Source organism: Pseudorca crassidens, chromosome 3 (assembly GCF_039906515.1).
Source record: "Pseudorca crassidens isolate mPseCra1 chromosome 3, mPseCra1.hap1, whole genome shotgun sequence".
In the NCBI taxonomy this organism is placed as follows: domain Eukaryota; kingdom Metazoa; phylum Chordata; class Mammalia; order Artiodactyla; family Delphinidae; genus Pseudorca; species Pseudorca crassidens.
This window is the reverse complement of record NC_090298.1, coordinates 116,756,396-116,777,265: the sequence shown is the minus strand read 5'-3', so window position 1 is coordinate 116,777,265 and position 20,870 is coordinate 116,756,396. Positions and strand designations below refer to the sequence as shown.

The 20,870-nt window shown below is 55.2% G+C and overlaps 1 protein-coding gene across 4 annotated transcripts in view; it reads left to right on the top strand.

Annotated features, from left to right (window-relative positions):
• Positions 1-20,870, top strand: part of NRG2 (neuregulin 2) — a 181,564-nt gene that overhangs the window by 146,648 nt on the left and 14,046 nt on the right. For 2 of the 4 annotated variants that reach the window (XR_010942139.1, XM_067731929.1), the window contains exons 3-6: positions 2,226-2,344; positions 8,370-8,490; positions 14,850-14,908; positions 20,652-20,675. Coding sequence is in view for 3 of the 4 variants with exons in the window: in XM_067731929.1 (XP_067588030.1) it covers positions 2,226-2,344; positions 8,370-8,490; positions 14,850-14,908; positions 20,652-20,675 (323 nt within the window). In the remaining variant the exon portion in view is untranslated. Of the gene's footprint in view, positions 1-2,225; positions 2,345-8,369; positions 8,491-14,409; positions 14,487-14,849; positions 14,909-20,651; positions 20,676-20,870 lie in introns of all 4 variants that reach the window. The other 2 variants (XM_067731931.1, XM_067731930.1) reach the window with 2 other exon arrangements.

Here is a 20,870-nt window from a genome sequence, read left to right as displayed (position 1 = left end):
CTTCCTGGAACTGGGGAGATCATCACACACCTGGTAACCCAAGATGTCTGCAGCCAGCAAACCTAGGGGTCATTGTTTATGTCCCCTTGCCTCTTTCTGGCACCTTAAAGGGGAGGGGCTCTCCCTGCACCCCCACCTTTCCACACATCTCGCACCCCTTCGTGCGGGAAGCCCTTCCTTCTGGTTTTAGCTTTCATTCCTCCAGTTAACTGTGAGCCTAGCTCCACCTTGTCCTGCTGCACGTCATGTCGTGTAAGGGAAGCTCCTTTGAATTCAGCTGTGGGTGGGTGACAAGGAGCTTCTGAGTCTGTGTCCCCTATAGCTTCTTGACCCGGAGACCCTCAGGTGATCCCCTCCTCTGCTCATCTAATGTCAGGGAAGAGCTGGTGGTCAGGAAGCAGAAGCCTGGTTCGGGACAGCTGAGATCTGTGGCATCTAATTAGGCTGGAGCCAGGAAGGAAATGCTGTCTTAGCCAGAGGGGCCTCCAGGGCTCTGTTTAATGAAGAGAACAAACTTGAATTGACAGAAGAGGGTTGTAGGCAGACACCAGGCCAAGGAGACAGAGAATGGCGTGAGCCGGGAGGGGTGGCACGGAGTCAGGCAGCTGTCACTGTAACGTCGGCAAGGACATCACCACGGCAACAGGGCCTTTTTGACAAGACAAGCTCATGGAGGCTGGTTTGGGGGATCTTGGAATGAGGAGGTCTGGGAAGAACCCAGCATCAGAGGCTGAGGTGGAGCTCAGGAGACAGGTAGGTCCCCAAAGCACAGCCCGGGGAGGGATGTGGGTCATTTTGCCATCTCCTCCATCCCTGGTGCAGCCTCTCTTCTCACCATCCACACCTTCCCCCATCAGCTTCATGGCTCTGTCTTTCCATCCCTGGGCCCAGGGCAGGACAGCTCGGCTACCCTACCTCCCATGCCACCACTCCTCCAACCCACTGCGCATATTCTGGGAATCTGATTTTTTAACTCGGGACTAAAAGAGGAGGAGGTTACATCATGTTAAGAAATTTTCATGCTACTTTTTGTTTCCCCCGGGGACCAGGCTGGGGTCCCGGGGTTTAATCCGGAGCTCAGACTGGCCCTAAAGAGCACTGGGGCAGGGGGAGGGATGGGAGGTGTGAACAGATCCTACGGAGCCCAGGCACCGCGGGCAAGTGCAGGGAAGCCCACGGAAGGAAGGAGAGGTTTGGCAGCGTCTTCAGAAAGAAGAGGGGAAGCAGGGCCAGGTGCCCTGGAGTCACCCACAGCACTGAAGTCTCTGCCCAGGCCTCGCCCCACAACTCGTGGCATGCAGGGCTGGGTGCAAAGCCCTCCACAGAGGGGTCAGCCTCAGCATCAGGAGACAGCCCACGAGCTGCTTGGGGCCCAAGTCCTCACCAACTCCAGCTCCTTACCCACCTCTGCCTTTGCCTTGCCGGGTACCCTTGGACAAGTCCGGAAGCCCCTCTGGGACTCAGTTTTCCCATCTGTCCTGTCCTGTCCTCCTCCAGATTAGCCACGAGGGTCAAGTCAGGCCTTGAGGATAGGATCTTTTTGTTCCCTGAGGTATCCAAGCTCCCAGCACACAGAAGGCACTCGGTGAACATTTGTTGAATAAATGAAGCGAAACCCCTTGAGGAGGCCACAGAGTGCCCCTTAGTGGCAGGGCCGACACAAAGGCAGGAGAGAGCTACAGGTTTGGACTGGGAGGCTGGGCACAGTTGCCATGGGAACCTGTTAGATTGGTGGCCCTGCCGGGTATCTGGAAATAGGCCTGGCTTATCTAGAGTGACGGGCTACCGCTTCTAAGGGAAGGCTGAGGTAGCTGTGAGCCAGCAGCTGCTCTACTGGAAGGCGGTGGGGGGAGACACAGCGGGCCTGAGAGAAGGGCACTAAAGGAAAAGGAGGAAGGTGGCCATGCGACTTCCTAAGGACTCCACTTTCCTCCCCTAGAAAAATGGTTACAGAGAAGGCCCAGCCCTGGAAAAGTGAATGTGACGATTCATGGACTTAGAATCCCAATGTTGTCCTGGGTGCCCAGGTCTCCCTCCAGCCCTGGGGACTCTGCACTCCACCTGGACCCCAGCAATGGCTGGTCGGAGGGAATCTACTTCCCGTCCACACGGCGTAGACGCTGTGGCTGTGCAGGGAGAGGTGACCTCTGGGTGACTGCTGGGGAGCCACGGCCAACCTAAGCCCTGGCTCACGCCTCTTCGCCTCTTATCCCCTCCCTAACCAGAAAGAACTCACGACTACAGTTCAACAAGGTGAAGGTGGAGGACGCTGGGGAGTACGTCTGCGAGGCTGAGAACATCCTGGGGAAGGACACCGTCAGGGGCCGGCTCTTCGTCAACAGCGGTAGGTGGTCCCCCAACGAAGGGAGGGGTCCTAGAGGGGTTCTGTGGGGGTGGGCCAGTTGCCCCCCAGCCCTAGGGAGGCCCGCACATGATCCATCTTGCACTTGACTCCTCTCCCTCCTGCCACTGCCGTATCAAGCCCCAAGATCTGAGCCGATTCAGAGAAATGCAGTCGAAGCATAAATGTTTAGCTTTGTTATCTGGACCTGGAAGAGCCGCCAGCTCTCGTTTTAAATACCCTGAAAACTAAATATTTTGAAATCAAGAGGTGGGGGTGGGGGGAAGGATATTTTTAGAAGGCAATTATGGGAGGCTGGGCTGCCTGAAGCGGGGCTCCGAGGAGAGGCAGACCCAGGGTGCGCGCAAGCTGCCTGCCCGCTGCTTTGCTGGGTGCCCGTGTGCAGGCAGCCTGCTCCACGGGGCCACGGGTGGAAGGCTTGGGTGCCCCGGGCCCCTGGGGGCAGCCTCAGTTCAGGGATGGCAGGACCCTCTCCCACAGGTCATCCCCTCCCTGGGAAACGTGCAAGGTCAGGAGCCCACGGCACCCTTCGCTTCCCCCCTCCGCAGAGGCAGCTCCGGCTTCGGCATGGAGGCGGCCTCCCTGCTGGGCTGTCCTCTGGTTATTGCCCTTGACTGGAAAGTCACCAAGGCTGCCTGTCCTCAGGTCGCGCCCCCTCCACTCTAGCCTGAGTCCTCAGAACCCCACAGCTCTCGTTCCTCCTCCTGACACCCAGCCTCCACGTACCACTTGGCTACCTGGTTGTTGGGTTCACTTCCAGTCCTGCATCTCCCTTCATCCCGTGTTTCCACCAGACAGCCCTCCAGTACCCCCTACACCCAGCGCAGTCTAACGAGAGCCCTGCCCTGTGACCCTCAGAGGAGAGCCTGGCTCAGACCCGGTCTGCCGTGTTGTAAGGGACCTCCCTTGTCCTCCCAGCCTCTCAGCTCCTCGATCTCCCTTACCACTGGATCTACCAGGTCTGAGTCTGCGAGTCCTGGTCCGTCTTCTTTCTGGATCTTTCACTCACGTCTGTCCTTTTCATTCCAGCCCCAGCTTAGGGGCAATCCTGGCCCAGGTTTCATCCCTGCTGAACCTGGACCAGAGCAGCAGCCTCAAGATGCTTTCGCCCTGTCACTCCCCGACCCATGGAGCCAAAGAACAAGGACTCGGTCCCACAGCCCAGCTCTCACAAATCCGACCCAAATGGCCTTTCCGACCCTAACTGTAGTCGGCCTCTCCTTCCCATTTTTATTCTTCCTCCTGCGCCATCTCTCCCAGGCAGCTATCCTCCTGACCAGTCCAGCCCACCGCAGCGGCACGCCCAGTGCAGGCCCCACTCCTGGGCCACTCCTCGGCCCTCTGTGGTCTTGTGTATCTCTCTCCAGTTCTATCAGATCATTCTTCAGCTCTCATCCTGTTGCTGAACTTTCTTTGCGGGTGTGGCCTTCTGGGTGGTCTGTGCCGGGGTGGCTGTACCAAGTCCTGGGATATCGGGCCAGGCCTGGCTTTGCCCAGAGGGCAGGCAGGTGTGACCTGGGGTGTCACAGGATCGTGGAAGACCTGGAGAGGCTTCTGGGTCTGCCCCTTACCTGGGGGCTTAGAAAGGCTAGCTGTTTAATCACAGGTGCACCCATGTGTCCTGTCAACTCAAGCCTTCAGCGAGGCCTAACTCAGCAAGACGCTGTTCTGAGCGCTGAGGGGTCACAGTCTTGGCTCCCAAAGTCCCCTCAAATGGCAGGAAGCTAAAACCTGAACTCAAAGCGTCTGCCTGTTCTAACACACTGAAGAGGAAAGACAGGCAACTTAACAACGGGAGAGGGGGCATCCCAGGCAGGCGGGAGGGGAGCCTTACAGGATGAAGAGATACTTGATCTGGGCCTTGAAAGATGAGCAGAGATTTTCTCCAAGAGCAAGGGAGAAAAGCAGTTGCAGGAGCTGGCAGCAGGCAGAACATCTCTGCAGCATCAGCTCCTTCCCGGCCCATTTTCTCTTCAGAGATCCAATAAACTCACTCACACCAAGACACTAATGGCTGATAGAGGCTTCCTGGGTTTATCCTTCCCAGGTGTTTTCTTTAAATCCCCCCAGCCCTTGGCAACCAGAATCTCCTTTCTGCCACCGTGGATTTACCTATCCCGGACATTTCATATAAATAGAACCACAGAATATGTGGCCTTTCAAGACTGGTTTCTTCAACTTAAAATAATGTTTTCAAGGTTCCTCCATGTTGTAGTCGTGTCAGTACTTCTTTCCTTTTCGTGGCTGAATAATAATTCCATTGCCTGGGTCTACCACATTGTTTATATATTCATCAGCTGAGGTTGTTGCATCATTCTAGTTGTTTCCACATTTGGACTATTATGAAAAATGCTGCTATAACATTTGTGTCCAAGTTTTTGTGTGGACATACGCTTTCAGTTCTCTTGGGTATACACCTAGGAGTTGAATTGCTGGGTCATATAGTAACTATGTTTAATTTTTTGAAGGATGACCAGCTGTGTTTCAAAATGGCTGCGCCATTTTACATTCTCACCAGCAAAGTATGGGGGGTTCCCATTTCTCCACATCTTCACCACCCCTTGTTATTATCCATCTTTTTTGTTTTTTTTAAATACAGCCACCTGAGGGCATGTGAAGTGCTATCTCACGGTGGTTTTGATTTTCATTTCCCTAATGACCTTCCAGGAGTATTTGCCTTTAGTAAGAGACAATGCTTTAACCTACAGAAAAGATAATCATCATCGGCCAGGGAGACCAGACTAGACCCTGGGATGGTAGAAGAAGGTACCTTTCTCTCAAGAATCAGATGTCCGTTTGCTCATTAGAAATATTTGTAAATATTCGTTAAGCACCTATTACGTGTCAAGCGCTGTGCTCGACACTGGGGTTCGTTCACCAGTGAAGCAGACAGACATGGCCTCTGCCCAAATGGAGCTTACATTCTAGTGGAGGAGCTAAGCTTTGGACAGCTAGTAATTGCATAACTAGTCCTTTAATTGTTAGAATAAGCACTACAAGGAGAAGTTACAAAGCTAAGGGAAGGAATGAAGGAGGAGCCTGAGCAGCCTCTCTGAGACACTGATATTTTGAAAGTCCTGGATAAGAAGGCTCGTGGCCTCTTAGAGGAGCTGGACTAAGCCAGTGGAGTCTGAATATGCTGCAAGACAGGGACAGGACATGAAGTGGGAGAGGTGGTTAGGCCCAGATTAGACTTGGGGAGAGGGAGGGGGACTTTATTATGAGTATGGATGGAAGCCATTGGAGGGTTTTGATAATGGAAGCGACTGGTCAATTTACATATTTTAAAGACCCCTTTGGTGGCAGCTGCGAAGCGAAAAGGTTAGAGATGAAGGCAAGAGTGAGGGAAGAAAGACCAGTGAGGAGGCGATTGTGGCCATCCAGGAAAGAGACCACAGAGGCGGTATTGAGACATGGACAGAGCCTCAGGAGGAGGTGGGAAGGCAGCCCTCAGTGATGGACGGCTAGGGGGACAGAGAAGGACCAGAAATCAAAGGTGCCCTCTAGGCCTTTGGTTTGTGCTGTCCAGTCATTGAGATGAGCAAGGCTAGAGGAACAAGTAGCTGGGGCAGATGAGTGGGAGCTGAGTTTGGGGTGGATCGGCGCCATCCCCGCGGTGGTATCCAGGGAGCGGCCAAATTCTCCCACTCGGAGGTCATCTGTCATCTCCACATCCCCAAACACGGGAGAACACAGTGAAGAAATACAAATAGGCTGACGAGGCAGCGTGACACATTGCCTTAGGAGCCCACGTGTGCTGCAATAGCACGAATGCACCTCTTCAGTGTGGAAAGCTTCTGGCGTGAGCCTTCACCACCAGCAGAGTTGGCTGCCGTGAGCTGGGAGGGCGCTGCCGTCACAGGGGTGGCCTCAAGGTACTTCTTTGTGAGGTGGAAAGGCCTATGGTCACTTCCCTCCACACCTTCTACAACCGGCTCCCCCATTGCCCTCCCTTTTTACCTTTCTGGGGCCCCAGCCTAGTCCCCGTGATGACATGGTTCTGGCAGCCCTAGGCCATGGATCCCAAGATGGGGCCCTGTCTTCCCTCAGGAGTCGTCCTCTGCCTCCCAAGGCCTCAGTGAGCACAGATGTACGTGTAGACAGGCCCAAGCGTGCAGCTGTGGTCCTGCCGCCATCCTTGCTCCTGCCCGCTGCTCATGCAGCCCATCGTTGGGCAGCTTCCTCCACCCCTGGCTGCAGAGGGCATCAAGCTGCCCTGAGATTTCTCTGGCTTGGCCAAGGCCCATGAGAGGACTCGGGCCCGTGGTCCACGTCGTGTTTGCATTCGTCTTCCCGTCAAGCCTTGGTGCTGACGTGTTCTTCTACGAGGGACCAGGTGCCTGGTGAGAATGCTCAGCCAGATGTTAGGAGCCCTGAGGCCTTGTTACAACACACACTGGACTCTGGAAGGCCCTTCCCTGCTCTCTTTCCTCACTCCTCCTTGGCAATGTAACCGAAGGGCAGGACAACCTCTAGGGTCGTCCCGGCAATGAGATTTTATAACTCACAGGCGTGGTCACCTCAGCTGTTTGTCTTCTCTGTCCCTTTCTTAGTTCCCTGGGTCTCACTGACCCAGAAGCATGTGGGTCCCAGCCTTGTGTGGGGTTGAGCAGAGGTGGGAGACGTCAGCAGGGGTGGGGCTCGAGGATGCCAGACCAGCAGCAGGCATGATGTGGAGGGAAGGTGGGAGCTGGCCCTACCCGCTGGGTTTTATCAGCGAGCTCCTCAGACATATACAGAGGCAGAGCTGTGTATACACTCCCAGTCCCGTGCTCCATCCGTCTCCCCACACGTCTAAACACTCAGGGCGCCAAGTGCCGGCCCTCCTCCTCCTCCTCTCATCCCCCCACTTACTTCGGGGGTTGGTGGAGACTCAGTACCCCTGAGTAGACAGGACCGGCCAAGGTAGGACGGGCCACCTCAGTCAGGAGGCCACCGCTGGGTGGGCATGAGAGGCCCTCAGAGCCACAGAAGCTGAGGGGGGAGCAGGAACCGGTTTCTAGCTGCCCAATATGGATACACAGCCTAAGAGGTTAGCTAATAGATAAAGACTGAAATTTGGGGCAAGAATTTTCACTTGAAACCAGGCTCCTGGCTGCCATCCCTTTGGGGAGCAGTGCTTTTGTGATTTTCACTGATCAAATGAATCTGATCCAGCAGGTGTGCAGTCTGGGTTAGCAGCCTTGAAGCCCAGTCTTGCTGTCACCTAGTTTCCACATCCCAGCTGTCCCCCAGCCCTCTCCCCAGCAACGTGAAGCCCCGGATTTACGGCCTGGGCTGTCCAAGGCCTGGAGGCTCCCTCCAGAGGCCACAGCTGACCGGGTGGGGGAGGTGGAGGCTGCCTGGTGAGGGAGGACGTGAAGGCGGCCCGGGATGCTTATGGAGACGCGCATAGCGGCCTTTGTAGCATTTCCGGGCACCTTGGCCCAACTCTGGGACAAAGAGGGGAGAGACGGAAGCTAGGGTTCTCGCCACAAGTCCCCAGATCGCAGAAAATTACAGTGCCCAAAAGGTGCCATTCCCCTCAAAGCCCAGCTCCCTGTAATCACGCCCTGGTCCATGAGAGCCCCAGCAGTGCAGACAGATATAAATGTCTCCTCCCTGAACCCCTGTGACTTGCCCCCCACGTAAGACATGGTGCCTCATCCACCTGCAGCAGAGCCCCCAGAAAGGCAGGCAGGCAGGCAGCAGAGGTGGGCCCTTATGCCAGAAGATGGAGCAGTTTCTGCTAGCCTCTCATCCCCTCCAAAAGAAGAAAATCTTCCCAGCCTTTGAAGGTTTGCCTGGAGCGAGGGTGCAAGGTGGTGCTGGGCAGATGGTCCAAGCTCACGGTGGCCTCCCCTTGGCCTTGTTGGTGACCTGGGAGGGACCACCAGACCTTCCCCCCACCCCAGCCATTCCTACAGTCTCTGATCGTCCAGCTTTGAGATGGGCCATGAAGGAGGTGATTCCTGGGGCCCAGAGGTGGTCTCAGTGGGTCACCGGCACGTGTCTCTCGTACCTCCAGTGAGCACTACCCTATCATCCTGGTCGGGGCACGCCCGCAAGTGCAACGAGACAGCCAAGTCCTATTGTGTCAACGGAGGCGTCTGCTACTACATCGAGGGCATCAACCAGCTCTCCTGCAAGTAAGTCACCAGTGGGGGCAGGCATGGGGGCAGGAGCAGGGGGAGAGAGGCTGGGGCAGAAGTGGAGGGCTCTAGGAAAAGTGAGCTTCAAGATACTAGTAAGGGGTCTCCAAGGGGTGTAGACAGGGAGGTTTGCCCCACTTCCTAGCCCTTTCCTGGAATACAGGGAGATGTAAGCTCTAAAGGGCTCAGGGCTTCTGCAGTCCCAGTTTCCCAGGCCCCTACCCACCCCATTTTCCAATGTCCACCCTTTCACCAACACCTTCTTGGGAGATGGCTAGACCAGTCTATGCCCGGGGCACTGGATTCTCTCTCTCTCTCTCTCTTCCCCTCCCTATCTCTCAGCAACTTTCCAAACTTTGTTCTGATGAACATTGCCCAGGGTGCATCTTCCCCAGCAGTGAGGAGCCTGGCAGAGTCAGGTAGGGCACACGTCCCAGAGCCCTTGCTAGCTGAGCTCTGCTCTTATAGCCTTGAGGGAAGAAGAGGGCTCTGCCCCCAGTGCTCGCCTCAGGACCTGGCTCTTCTCCCTGCCCAGCAGGACCCCAGTGCCCAGATATGCTCTGGCTGCTGCCTGTGCCACTTCAGTCCCTAGCCCCTCTCTGGGGAGTGAAGGGCTACCAGCAAGGACATCACTCTGGGTGTGGCTGAGTGGGGGAGGTCAGGGTTGAGGAAAAGCTCATGTTGGGACTCTGCCTCCCCCCAGGAGCTGCCCCGAAGGAACTCCCAGGAGCTTCCCCCTGCTCCCCACCCTTAGCAAACAGGGTAGGTGGGAGCACAGTGATCGGGGAGGGCTTGCTCAGGCCCAGCCACATCTGGGAGCCGGGCCCCCACTGCCCCCTTGACAGATTCTCTGGTAGGTGAGCAAGGTAGGGGAGCTTGGTGAGGGCAGCACAGGTTCTGGCCGGATCCTGAGTAGAGGGAGGGAGGCCTAGTTCACAACTTTGGGTTTCAAAGCAGCCCAAGCCTAGGGCGCTGGCGATGTGCCAAAGCTGCCCCATTGCCGTGGCATCTGGGCCAGGGCCAGCAGAGTACTGATGAAGATTCCCGGAGAGAGGCGTTTGCCCTCTCCACAGATAAGGTCAGGTTCAGCGCTCCTCTCGGCTTTCCTGCCTTTGGCCTCCAGCTCCAGAGCTGCATCTCCCTCCTGACTACAGCCTTGGCCAAAGACCCCTCCACCTCACAGCGTGATAACGAGGGGCCACACCTCCTTCACGCCCTCCCCTCAGTGCTGGGTGAGCTGAGCCTGGACTGCCAGGCACACCTGTGCCTCTTGCTCCAGCTGGCCTCCTTTGCCAGCATCCACCTCGCCTCCACCTGTCACCTGCTGCCATCCGCCTTCCGGCCTCCCCCATCCTGAATCTCAAGGGACAGTCCCAAAAGCAACAGCAGGTCCCCCAGGGAAGTTCTCAGTCCAGACTCAGCCCCTCATCCTTCCTCTCTCTTTCTGCCTCTAGGAAGCTGCCACATTAGTGCCACAGACCCTGGGGAACATTCTAGCCTTGAAAATGCTCTGAGCACTTTGGAATAGATCTATAGAAATGCATAAGCGTTCTGGAATACCTCACAGAGATGGCCTAGCCCTGGACCCCTTCTTCTTGTCCCCCACAACAAACACATACACCCCAGGCCTCTCTTCTTCCCTAGCCCCTTGGATCCCAGAACCTTGAAGGCATCCAGCATTGTCACTGGCTCCAGACAGAAAAGGTTTCAGCCACCGGGACAGGTGTCGGGGCTGAGGAGGGCCACGGGACCCAGGACTCCAGTGCCAGAGTCTAGTGTGGGAAAGAGTAGTGAGCTATAGGATTCCCAGGGGCCCCTGCCAGCAAGGCTGTACCCCTAGGACTTTCTGGGTGCTGCCCAGCTAAATCTGAGAGGAGCAGAGGGCAGGAGCCTGAGCCACTGTGAAGATGCTGTCCTGTTTCCCCGCCCCACCAGGGCAACTGGGGTTCACTGCTTAGAACCTGAGCTTGGTACCCAGAACCACCACCTCCCCATCTCAGCCTGTCCTGGGTCAGCCCCAGCCAGGGCTCCTGGAGCCAACTTCCCTGATGCCCTGAGCCCTCAGGGGAGAGGGGCATCCCTGGCGGGGATTGCAATCAGGAGGGCAGGTCCTCAGAGCTGTGCTGGAGAAGGGCAGGGGGGAGGGGGGCAGGGCAGAACCCAGAGGCCATTCTGGGGGTGGGTGAGCTGGGAGGGAAGGAGGGTAGGCCTCTTGGGATTCCTGATGACACCCTGAATGGAATGCATGGAATAAAAAGGAAAGAACTTAGGAAACGGAACTCACGTCGTACCATTTGTGCTGTTTGTTTACTTTTATTTTGATTTTTTTGCATTTCCGCTTAGCTTGGATAATGAAACTAGACTGGTCAGTTTCATTCCAGTTTCTACAAAAATCAGTTTTCCTTCCTGGTTTTCTGACACTTGTTGTTGTGTATTGGTTGAGAGCCCTGCGGGGAGTGTTGGAAAGCAGGCACACTCCGTCCCTCCTGTTTTTCTAGAATTCAGAGCCAAAAGAAACAGTGTCACTGATGCTGAATTTTGTTTTAAAAAAGGAAAGCTTAGGGGGATTTGAAAACGGGGGTCCAAATCAAGGTAACCGTCTCCTGTCTGGGCCAGACAGGGGCCTCTGCACTTCCTCTTGCTGCTTTCTCCTCTTCTCTCCGTGTTTTTATAGAGCACGGTTGGTGCGTGACTCTTGGGGACTGGTTCAGGGGATGATGACAGAACAAGACTCTCTTTCCAGCCCTGTGCACATACCAGTGGCATGCCTCCCTTTCCCATCAGCTCACCCCCCCATCCCCTCTGCTCCCATGTCCAGGTGATTTCCCCCATCCCATGCCCATCTGCCTGCTCATCCTCTCCACCCACACCCCTCATGAGGCCAGAGACCCTTCACTCCCTCCAGTGCCCGGGGCACACCCTCATCCTTCATCCTCCCTCTCCCCTGGGTGAGGGCAGCACACATGGCATTATCCCCAGGCTACCAAAAGGAGACACTGAGGCCCGGGAGGTGGGGTGGGAAAACGGGGAGGCAGAGTCCCAGCCTCTCTGTCACCCCAGATGCAGCCCGTGGGCTCTCCTCTCTGCCCCTCTCTTACCCCTGCTCTTCTCCAGCCCTGAGCACAGACCTTCCCGTAGTCAAGGATAACAGCTTGGGGGGAAAGGCTGGGAAGCCTGTTACCTGCCGCTCCTCCTAATCTGTCCCGTGTCCCTGAAACTCAGGGGGTCAATCCCTGTTTGAGTGGGAACTCACTACCAGCCAGCCACCCACGCCAAGTTCAGGCCCTGCTCCTGGTTGATAGGCTAATGTAGCCTGTACCCTGTTACCAGGTCCTGGCAGCAGGGTAGAGAGGCTGTAGGCCCACCCCCAGAGCCTTCTCTAGGGAAGCCCCAGCCTCCTGGACGTGGACAAGCAGGGCTAACGAGAGAACAGGAGTGTCCAAAAGCTCCGCGAAAGGAGCCAGTGCCTGAGGAACAGCTCAGGTGTTAGTCATCCCAGCCCCGTGCAGTGCCCATCCCCCCCCCCACCTTCTCCTTTGTTCAGCTAGTGGGCACTTTCCCAGGGCAGGAAGGTTAGGACTATATCGCACAACTCCAGGGGGCTTGTTCGTGTTGTACACGGTGTCCACAGCACCACCTGGAGCTGTGCAACTCTGTAGCCACGAATAATACGAGGATAGAGTCGGGGTAGTCCAGGCTGGGTGTGGGGCCGGGAACGCAGGGATGTGCTCAATTACCCTCCGTCTCCAAGAGCCACAGGAAAGCATCCTGACTCTCAGCAGTGGGAATAAATTCCCCTCTGTCCCCTCCTGCCCCTGCACTCCCCCATTTTCTCTTACACACACACAGGTTTTTCCTGTCTCCAGGAGCCGGGCTAATCTCAGACACTGGACACAGTCAAGCCTATCTCTTTCTTATTCCTGATTGCAAGAGTCATTTTGGCAACGTCCTGGGTCTTTATCGTCCACCCCCAACGATGCTGCTGCTTGAAAAGTCACTCCTGCGCCTCTAGTCCCATCCCAAGTGGAATCAGTTTCCGAGAGCTGAGGAAGAAGGGCTGAGCCTGAGTGGAGCTGGTCGGAAAGCCTTAGCCACTGCCTCCATTTTCCTGGGCTGGGATAACTGGGGACGAGGGCGAGGGGTCAGAAAAGGGCGTATTGACAAAGTTGTAGCCTCCTGCTCCGAGCCACCCTGTTCAACAGGATGAGCGTGCATCAGCTTCACGTGCAGGCTCTCCCCCTTCTCCAGACACACTTCCCCCCCTCCACTACCATTCATTAGCCAGGCACACCTGCACACACACTGCCCCGGCTACAAGGACCAGCCTCCTGCCTCCCCTGAGGGAGATACAGTAAGGCCCAGAGAGACTCCAGCTATCTGCTCATCAACCACTCCTGATCCTCCAGGCTAGATTGGAGGCCACAGGGTTTTTGTGAGGGTCTATCACAGTCAATCGCCATCACCCCCTATAAGTTCAAGGGGCTGCTGATGGTTGGTATATGCTAGAATGCTAAGAGGTAGAGTACATTCACCTCTTGGGGAAGTTTACTGATTAACGTCACTGACCTGTTATTGAGGGGACGCTGGTGATGGGCTTACCTAATTTCCTAATTTAGAAGAGGCAGAAGAGCATAGACCCATCTTCGAGTAGGGGGCGGTGCGGGAGGATCAGTCTGGCCCTATCTGTAAGCTTAAGTATCTGGCCTTGCTGGGATTCAGAAGAGAGTACAAGGGCTGGGCATGTCTCCCAGAAATCTACAAGACAGGGACTCGAGGGGAGAGTGGCAGCCAGGGAGCAGAAGGAAGTGGATCTTGGAAGTTAAGGACAAGGTCAGGGAGATGGGAGTGGGTGGTTCTCTGCAGGAGGCAACGTGGGAGAATGAACTCCCGCTAGAGCCAGGCAGTGATGGAGGAGCAGGTCGTGGGGAAAGGGCAGGTGTCCCAGGCAGCCAGTTGGCCCCCTGATGCGGAACAGGCTGCAGCCCCGCCCCCACCCCGCCACCGTGATTCTTGCCACCTGAGGCCAGAGGCCCCACGCCTGCCCTCAGCCCACCAGCTTTGGGATGCTGGTAATTCAGGCTTCTCTCCACCCTCACCTGTTCCCCATAAGCTTTTCCCGTGTATATTGCTCTAGGGCAGCCTTCCCCAAACCGTATGTTCACAAGGATTCCTCAAAAAACAACTTCCAAGGTCAAATACATTTGGAACCTACTGGAAAGTTCAGCTCTTTCCTCCTACAAAACTTTTCATAGCCTTTCATGTGCTAGCGTGCACTGCACCTCTACAAGGAAGCCTGGGAATGGATTTCCTGAACTTACTTGGCCACAGAGCCCTCTTTGAAAGAACAGATGAGACATCTCCAAGGCCCCTTCTGCTGGAGGCGCACAGTCTGGGAACAGCATTCCCAAGTTCTCCTTTGAGCTTTCTGGGGTCTGTTTCATGGATGAGAAAACCTGCCCAGGGCCCTGGACAGAACCCTTTGGTAGGGCTTGGAAGGAATGTCTCCCCAGAACTTGGTATTCCAGAAGACTCCCAGCCCCCCAGCCTACTGACTGCCTGGCACGAAGGGTCTACAATCCTGGCTTCACGGGGCCCCAGGCAGGTCAGAAGGGAAGTCTCAATAACCATGAGGACCTTTAGGCAGTAAGTTCCCAATTTCCCCACCCCGCTTCCCCAAATCATCTTCTTCCCTCCCCCTCCCCCGCTTCCCCACCACCTGGAGCCACATCTATTAGAGAGATTGTGAAGGAGATTTCCGAGCCCTCCACCCAGCCCCGACTCCAGCCCCTTCAGCAACGAGTGTGCCCCAGCGCTCGACTTGGTTTTCTCATTCATCACTGTGCACTTTGATTTCTAAACTAAGCCTCGCGGATGATGCCAGTTTGTTCTGTGATTTTTCCCCTTTTCCTTCTCCAGATGTCCAAACGGATTCTTCGGACAGAGATGTTTGGAGAAACTGCCTTTGCGATTGTACATGCCAGATCCTAAGCAAAGTATGTTTGAAGATACAAACACGAGTCCCTGCTCCTTAGAAAGCTTCCGGGTGCAGTCCCCCCCCACTCCTCACCCCGTTGTAGGACATAGGGCCAGGGGTGTTGGTTGTTTTGATCTTTGGCTGTTTTGTTTCTTTTTTGTATTTTGGTTTGTTAGTTCTTTTGTTTTGCTTTTTCATTTTTGGCCTAATCCTTGGGTTTAAAGTTCAGGGCTGCAGGTAAGGGGCAGAGTGGCAAGGCCGGTACAAATGGTAACAGTGGCAAGGAACCCAGCTGGCATTGGCAGGAGCCTGTGCCGGGGTGTTGCAATGCCTATGTCTTGCTATCCTGGCTCTCTCTTTCTGGTTTTCTTTCTTTTGGTAGGTGTCCTGTGGGATACACCGGGGACAGGTGTCAGCAGTTCGCAATGGTCAACTTCTCCAGTATGTCTCTTTCTTCTATTTCTTTCCTTCCCTGGTAACTGACAGTTCTTCCCCCCACCCCGTGGGAAGGATGGGGCCTTGCTTAGAGAGATTGGGGTGGGCCGGGAAACGCGGGGGGCTGTCCTAGGCTCCTCTCAGTCCTCATCAGAAGCCTGTGCGTGTTACTGAACCAAACTTGGGTCCCCTACGCCAAACACACAGCAGAGCTAACCTACTAAACCGGGTGGAGGTGAAAGAAAGAACAGCGCTAGTCGTAAGGTGTCAAGCAAAGAATACAAGGGGCTCATGGGAAGGGTTTTTAAAGACTGTGGGAGGGTGGGGTCATGAGGTGCACGATCAGCTCATGCTCAGTCCTCTGATTGGTTGATGGTGAGGTAACAGGGTGTTTCAGGAATCTCAATCATCAACCTTCTGGTTCCAATCAGCCTAGGGCTGGGGGTGGTCATCATGTAGTTAACTTCTAACACCTCGTGGGGTTTTAGTATCTGCAAAACAACTCAAGGATATACCAAAGGTCCTTGACTTTGTCTTATGGCTAAACTCTTATTATTTTGTCTTGTTTGTTTTCCTTTGTTTCTGCATTTTCTCACTTCTCTGATTAAATTTGCTCTTTGGAACTCGAGGAGAAAGGCCTAGGAGGCTAAAGCTTTTCTACAAACAAGAGGCAGGGGTCACTGGGGGGTCTTTCCTGGGGAAGCACCTGCAGGGTCCTGCTGGGTTTCACACAGAGGAGACTGATACACCCCCTGCCTCATGTTGCTGTACTGCCTGGTCGCAGTAACACTGAATTCTCTCTGCAGCTGCTCAGAGCCAGGCTCAGGCCTCTTCACCACTGGGGTCAGGCAGCCTGGCCAGGAGGGGAAGAAGCATTTGCAGAGCCCTCACCTGCCTCTGAGAGCCTGTCTGAGGATGTCAGGCTGTTGGTGAGGCCGGGCAATGAGTGTGTGCACATGTGTGCTCGTGTGTTTGAGAGAGAGAAGCAAGTTCTCAGAAAGCCTGCCTTTCCATCTGGCCAGAGTTTGTTTTGGTTTGATTTGGGGTGATGGGGGAGAGTGGGGAAGGCGGATTGAGGGAAAACAGGTCCCAGGGCAGTGGTTTCCGTGAAGACCAGAGTCATCTGTGCAGCTAGATGTTGGAGTAGGGGCGAGGGTTGCCACAAATACTAAGGCATAGAGGGAAGAAGGAATCAAGGGGTAACTGGTGACTCTCTCCAGGCCCTCTCTGGTCTCAGTCCCCATCCAGGACTTCACTCCCTTCCTTTCTTCCATCTCTGAAGTTGGAGCTTTCTGGTTTGCACAGTCTGCCGAGAAAAGTGTGACCCCTGGAGCTGAAGGATGAGGCCCTAACTGTGGCATGTTTTACTGGGGGCTGGGAGCAGTGCCTTCAAGTGCCATGAGGTGGTGGTGGAGCAGAGCAGAAGGCCACAGGCTGGCCATGGACTCCATTTGGGGCCCAGCGGTCCACTGGCCTGCAAGGCGGGACCGTGTCCCCCGTCCTCCAGAGCACGCTAGGCCCCTGCTCGACCCACCACCCACCTCCTCCTCTCCAGGGAGGACAGATGGGTCCCATGAGGAATTAGAACTAGATTGATGGTGCCTGGGCATGAAGAGGCCAAGGGAGGGACCCACGGGACCATTTAGGTAGCCCTTAGAGAAAAGGGGTTTGGGGCTCAGGGTAGAGAAAGGAGCCTTCCGATCCTTCTCAGACCACAGCACAAAAGCCTAGACATTCCCTGCACAGGAACCTGGAAGCCAAGATTTGACGAGGAGAGGCGCCAGAGAGGTCGGGGCTGGTCATCCCAGGTGGTCAACTCTCTTAATAGAGTGTTGGGGGCGGCGCTGTCCTCAGGCCCCTCCCACTGGAGGCCAGGGAGGAAGGCCATGGGGATAAGAACAGAGCCTGTGGGCACGTGGCCCAACAGAACTCTCCAGGGCCCAGGCTCCAGGAGGAATTGCAGAGTCAGATCCAGCCCCATTGGAGGACCGTAGGTCAGGAGGACAGAGCAGCCAGCTGGGGCTGAGGACCTGGGGAGAGAGGCAATGCAGGGCCTATTCCTTTTCCCCCTTAGGCCCAGAGCCCCCCTAGCTTATGGGACTGTTCTGGACAGGGAGTCTCAGCCCATCCTGAATCTGAGCAGCAGAGCCTCCAACACTCGGCCACTGTCCAAGCTTCTCTGCCAGCTGGGCTGCTTCAGCTTGCAGCTCAGATCTTCTGGGAGGGTCAGCAGGGCCCCGGGAGCCCAGAAAGGAGCCTGGAAATGCAGCCTTTCTGCCTAGTGTTACTGGGATCCTTGCTGGTACCTTTTGGTAAAGGATTTATACTCTCCAAGCACTTTGCCCAGAGCACTTCATGCACTGCTCTATCAGATAATTATTGAAAAAGGAGTGAAAAATGCTAACTTAAGTGTTCAGGCTTCGATTCAGATGGACCTGAATAAAATTGCCAGCAGCTGAGCTTCCTGTTCTGGGGCCTCATTTAACCTCTCTGATTTTGTTGTCTCATCTGTAAAATGGGGATAGTGGCATTTATGCCTTTAGGGTTGCTGTGAGGATGAAGTGAAGTGATGCACACCAAGGGCTTAGTCAAGGGCCTGCTGTTGTTTGAACACAGTTGAGCTCCTCATCCAGCTACTGCTGGCGTGGGAGTGGAGGCCAGAGGGGCAGCATCAGTCCCCTGGAGGCTGACTCCCAGCACATCCTGAGCAAAGTGTCTGACCTTCCCCCTCTGCCCAGACAGCCTCTAGACCAGGTTACCTTTTGCGGAGGCCACGGAAACAGAGCCTGCAGCCGCAGTAGCCCTTTAAAGCTTCTCCTTCTTCCCTTGACAGCCCCTCCACTTCCCAAGACTCAAAACTTGTACACCTGGATACCCACCATATACAAGAGCACGCACACCTGCACACACAAACACATGCCTGCACTTGCACACAAACACATGTCTGCTGACACCTGCTCACACACACACAAGCACACAAGCACATGCTCCGGGGTCGACATCAGGGCCTTCTTGTCCAGGTGCCTATGACCAGGTGTCGTAGGACATGTCCAGGATGAAGACTCTGTCTGTTGTCTGGTAAGCCTGACCCTGCTGGGAGTCCAGCATCAGGCTGCCATGGTTACTGGTCAGTATGCAAATTTCTGTTCGGTAGGACCCACCTGTGACTTGGTGGTATCACTCCATCCTGGCTGAGTGGCAGGCAGTGAATATGATGAGCAGGAGACTGTTTTTTTGATTTTGGGTTTTTGGGGTGTCTTTGTTTTTGTTTTTTGCTGGGGCTGACATGGCTGCAGGCCCCTCAGAATCCATCCCCGGGGAGAGGGAAGCAGGGCTGCCTTTTAGTGACTTCTCAGTGACATCACCAGTCCTGCCAGCCACCACTGTCCACCCAAAACAGTACTGGTCTTTGACTCAAAGGGGAGGCCAGTCAGGAGTCCCAAAAGCTGCTGCCGCTGTTACTTGGTTCCCAGAGGAGTGATGCAAATGGCTTTGGGAGCCCTGCTCACTTCTCCAGATGGTCACTGTCCTGAGGACTAGCCAGTCAGGGCTTCCCAGGGACTCAATGGGCAGGAATAGCCATGGCTTAGCCCCAAGAGACCAGAGACCTGGCCTCCAGTCTCCCTCCTCCTAATTTGCTATGTGACCTTGGGAAAGTGTCCTAGCACTACTGGGCCCTAGCTGCCTCATCTAATACAAACACCACCAAAAGTGGAGCCCAGACCAGCTCTGTGAACCACAGTTCTCTTAGTGTCTGGGGTGCTGTGGTTCTCTTAGTGTCTGGGGTGCTGTGGTCAAGCTGGGCTGTTCTCTGTGGGGAACCTGGCTGGATATCCAAACATTGTGAGCTCTTTTGAGCTGCCTGGAGGGTCCCTGGGGCTACAGGATTAACTGCTCAGTGAGAGTTGCCCCCGAGGACCCTTTCAGTTTGTCAAGTTTGTACTGCCTGCTTAGCACAGTTGGCCAGCCCTGGGAGGCCCTGGGAGAGGAGTGGACTTGCTGTGCTTATGGTGACTCCTACCTCCAAGCAGTAAGCGTAAGACTGCAAAGAAACCACATTCAAGATCACCTGCAACCTCAGGTTTAACAGGAGTGCACGGAAGGGCTCATGTTTAGCAGAGCTGGGGTTCTTGCTTCAGGGGTGTGGTCTCTGCATGGAACTGGGGGTCAGAACCCCAGGATCTTCCTCAAGCCTCTTTCAGTCAGAGCCATTCTACTCTCTTGCCCTTTTCCAACTGCATAACCCTCTGGAATCCCTATCAGGAAGCAGGGGAGAGATCCAGAGCTAGACAGTGCACAGGACTTCCTGCTCATGTCCCCGTGCTCCGCTCCCCCTGCAGGAAATGAGAACATCAGAACACAATTCCACCTCCTGCCTGGGTCTAGCGGAACTTGCTGTGCACGTGCGGAGGCAGTGGAGCAAGCCCTTGCACATCGCCTCGCCCGTCTTTTTTTTTTTAATTTTTATTGGAGTCTAGTTGATTTAAAATGTGTTAGTTTCTGCTCTCACTGTGTACAGGCACTTTTGACAGATGAGGAAACAGAGACTATGTATGACTTGCCCACATGCACACAGCAAACTAGGGACAAAACTGAGACTCGAGGCCTGCAATCAGGTGCTGCCTGTTACCTTAGAATGGTAGGTGAGCTTTTCAAAAGCACTGGGGAGATTTCTGGGCTCCCACCCCAGAGCCTGTTTCCATTGGTCTGGATGATTCTGAAGGACAGCCGAATTGCAGACCTCAGAGATCCCGTGGCCAGGCCTGATCCCCATTTAACTGATGAAAGATTGAGAGCCAGATAGGCGGGATACTATGGGGTCACACAGTGGGTCAGTGACAGAGCTGACCCTTGGGCAGGGCCCTTTTATCTAACCCTTCGATGGCCTGGGTGTCTACCTCGAAGACCCGTGAATTTGCACACTTACAACATGATCCAGCTTCAAAGAGTGCAATTGGCTGCCATTTAGGGGGCACAGGTGTTCTACAGGTGAACCCACTCGTCTCTTTCTCCAAGTTGCAGTTTGCTTTCCTAAGTTGTGTGATCAGGCTGGGACCCGAGGCCTAGCCCCTGCAGGTTTCTAGGGTGTTGGGGGTGTCAAGTGGAGAAGTGACCTGCTGCCTGGGGCCTCTCCCCCTCCCCAGTCCTGCGCCACACAAACTCTGAGCCTCCATGCCTGGCTCTTAGTAGATGGGCAGGCCAGTGAGGCCCATGGGGGCAGGACAGGGACAAGGGGCCGGTCTGGGTACCCCAAGCCCTAGTTCTGAACAGAAAGAAGGGCCCCATGAATGAGCTCAGGCTGAGCAAGCTGTCTCCAGCTTGCTCGAAAGGGTCGAAGGCCTGGCATTGGAGCTGGGAGGGGAAGGATGGGGACTCCTCCGCCCCCTGCCCCCACTCACCTTTCCTCTCTGGGGACATCTGCCAACTGACTCTTGCGCCTCTGCCTCCCCACCAGGTACTAACCCCACAGCTCATCTCTAAAGAACCTGCCCTGTCTGCTGATCCTAACATTTCCTCTCTCTACCCCAATCAAGGGCTCCTGGGGACTGGGGGCCAGGGAAGGGGCTCAGGAGGCTGGGAGGGGACACCACTAACCTGCTTTCACCTCACAGGCTGGCTGCTGGTGTCTGAAGAGTCCTGACCAACGTTTCTCTCTCTCTCTCCCGCCCCCTCCCCCATCTCTCTCTCTCTCTGTATCTCTCCCTCCATCCCTTCCCCTCTCGGACCCTCCTTTCTTCTGCACTGCCAGAGCACCTTGGATTTGAACTAAAGGGTACGGAGCCTCTATGTATCGGTCAGCGCCATCCACACAGCCCCTCTCCACAGCCTCTGACACCATGTGTGCTGGACATTTGGTTTCCTTTCCCCCCAAATGGGAAAGGGATGATTTCAAAAATCCCCCTGTCCCCATCAGGATGTCCTGTAATAAACTACATTGATTTGGGGGAGACAAGAAAAGCTCATGAAC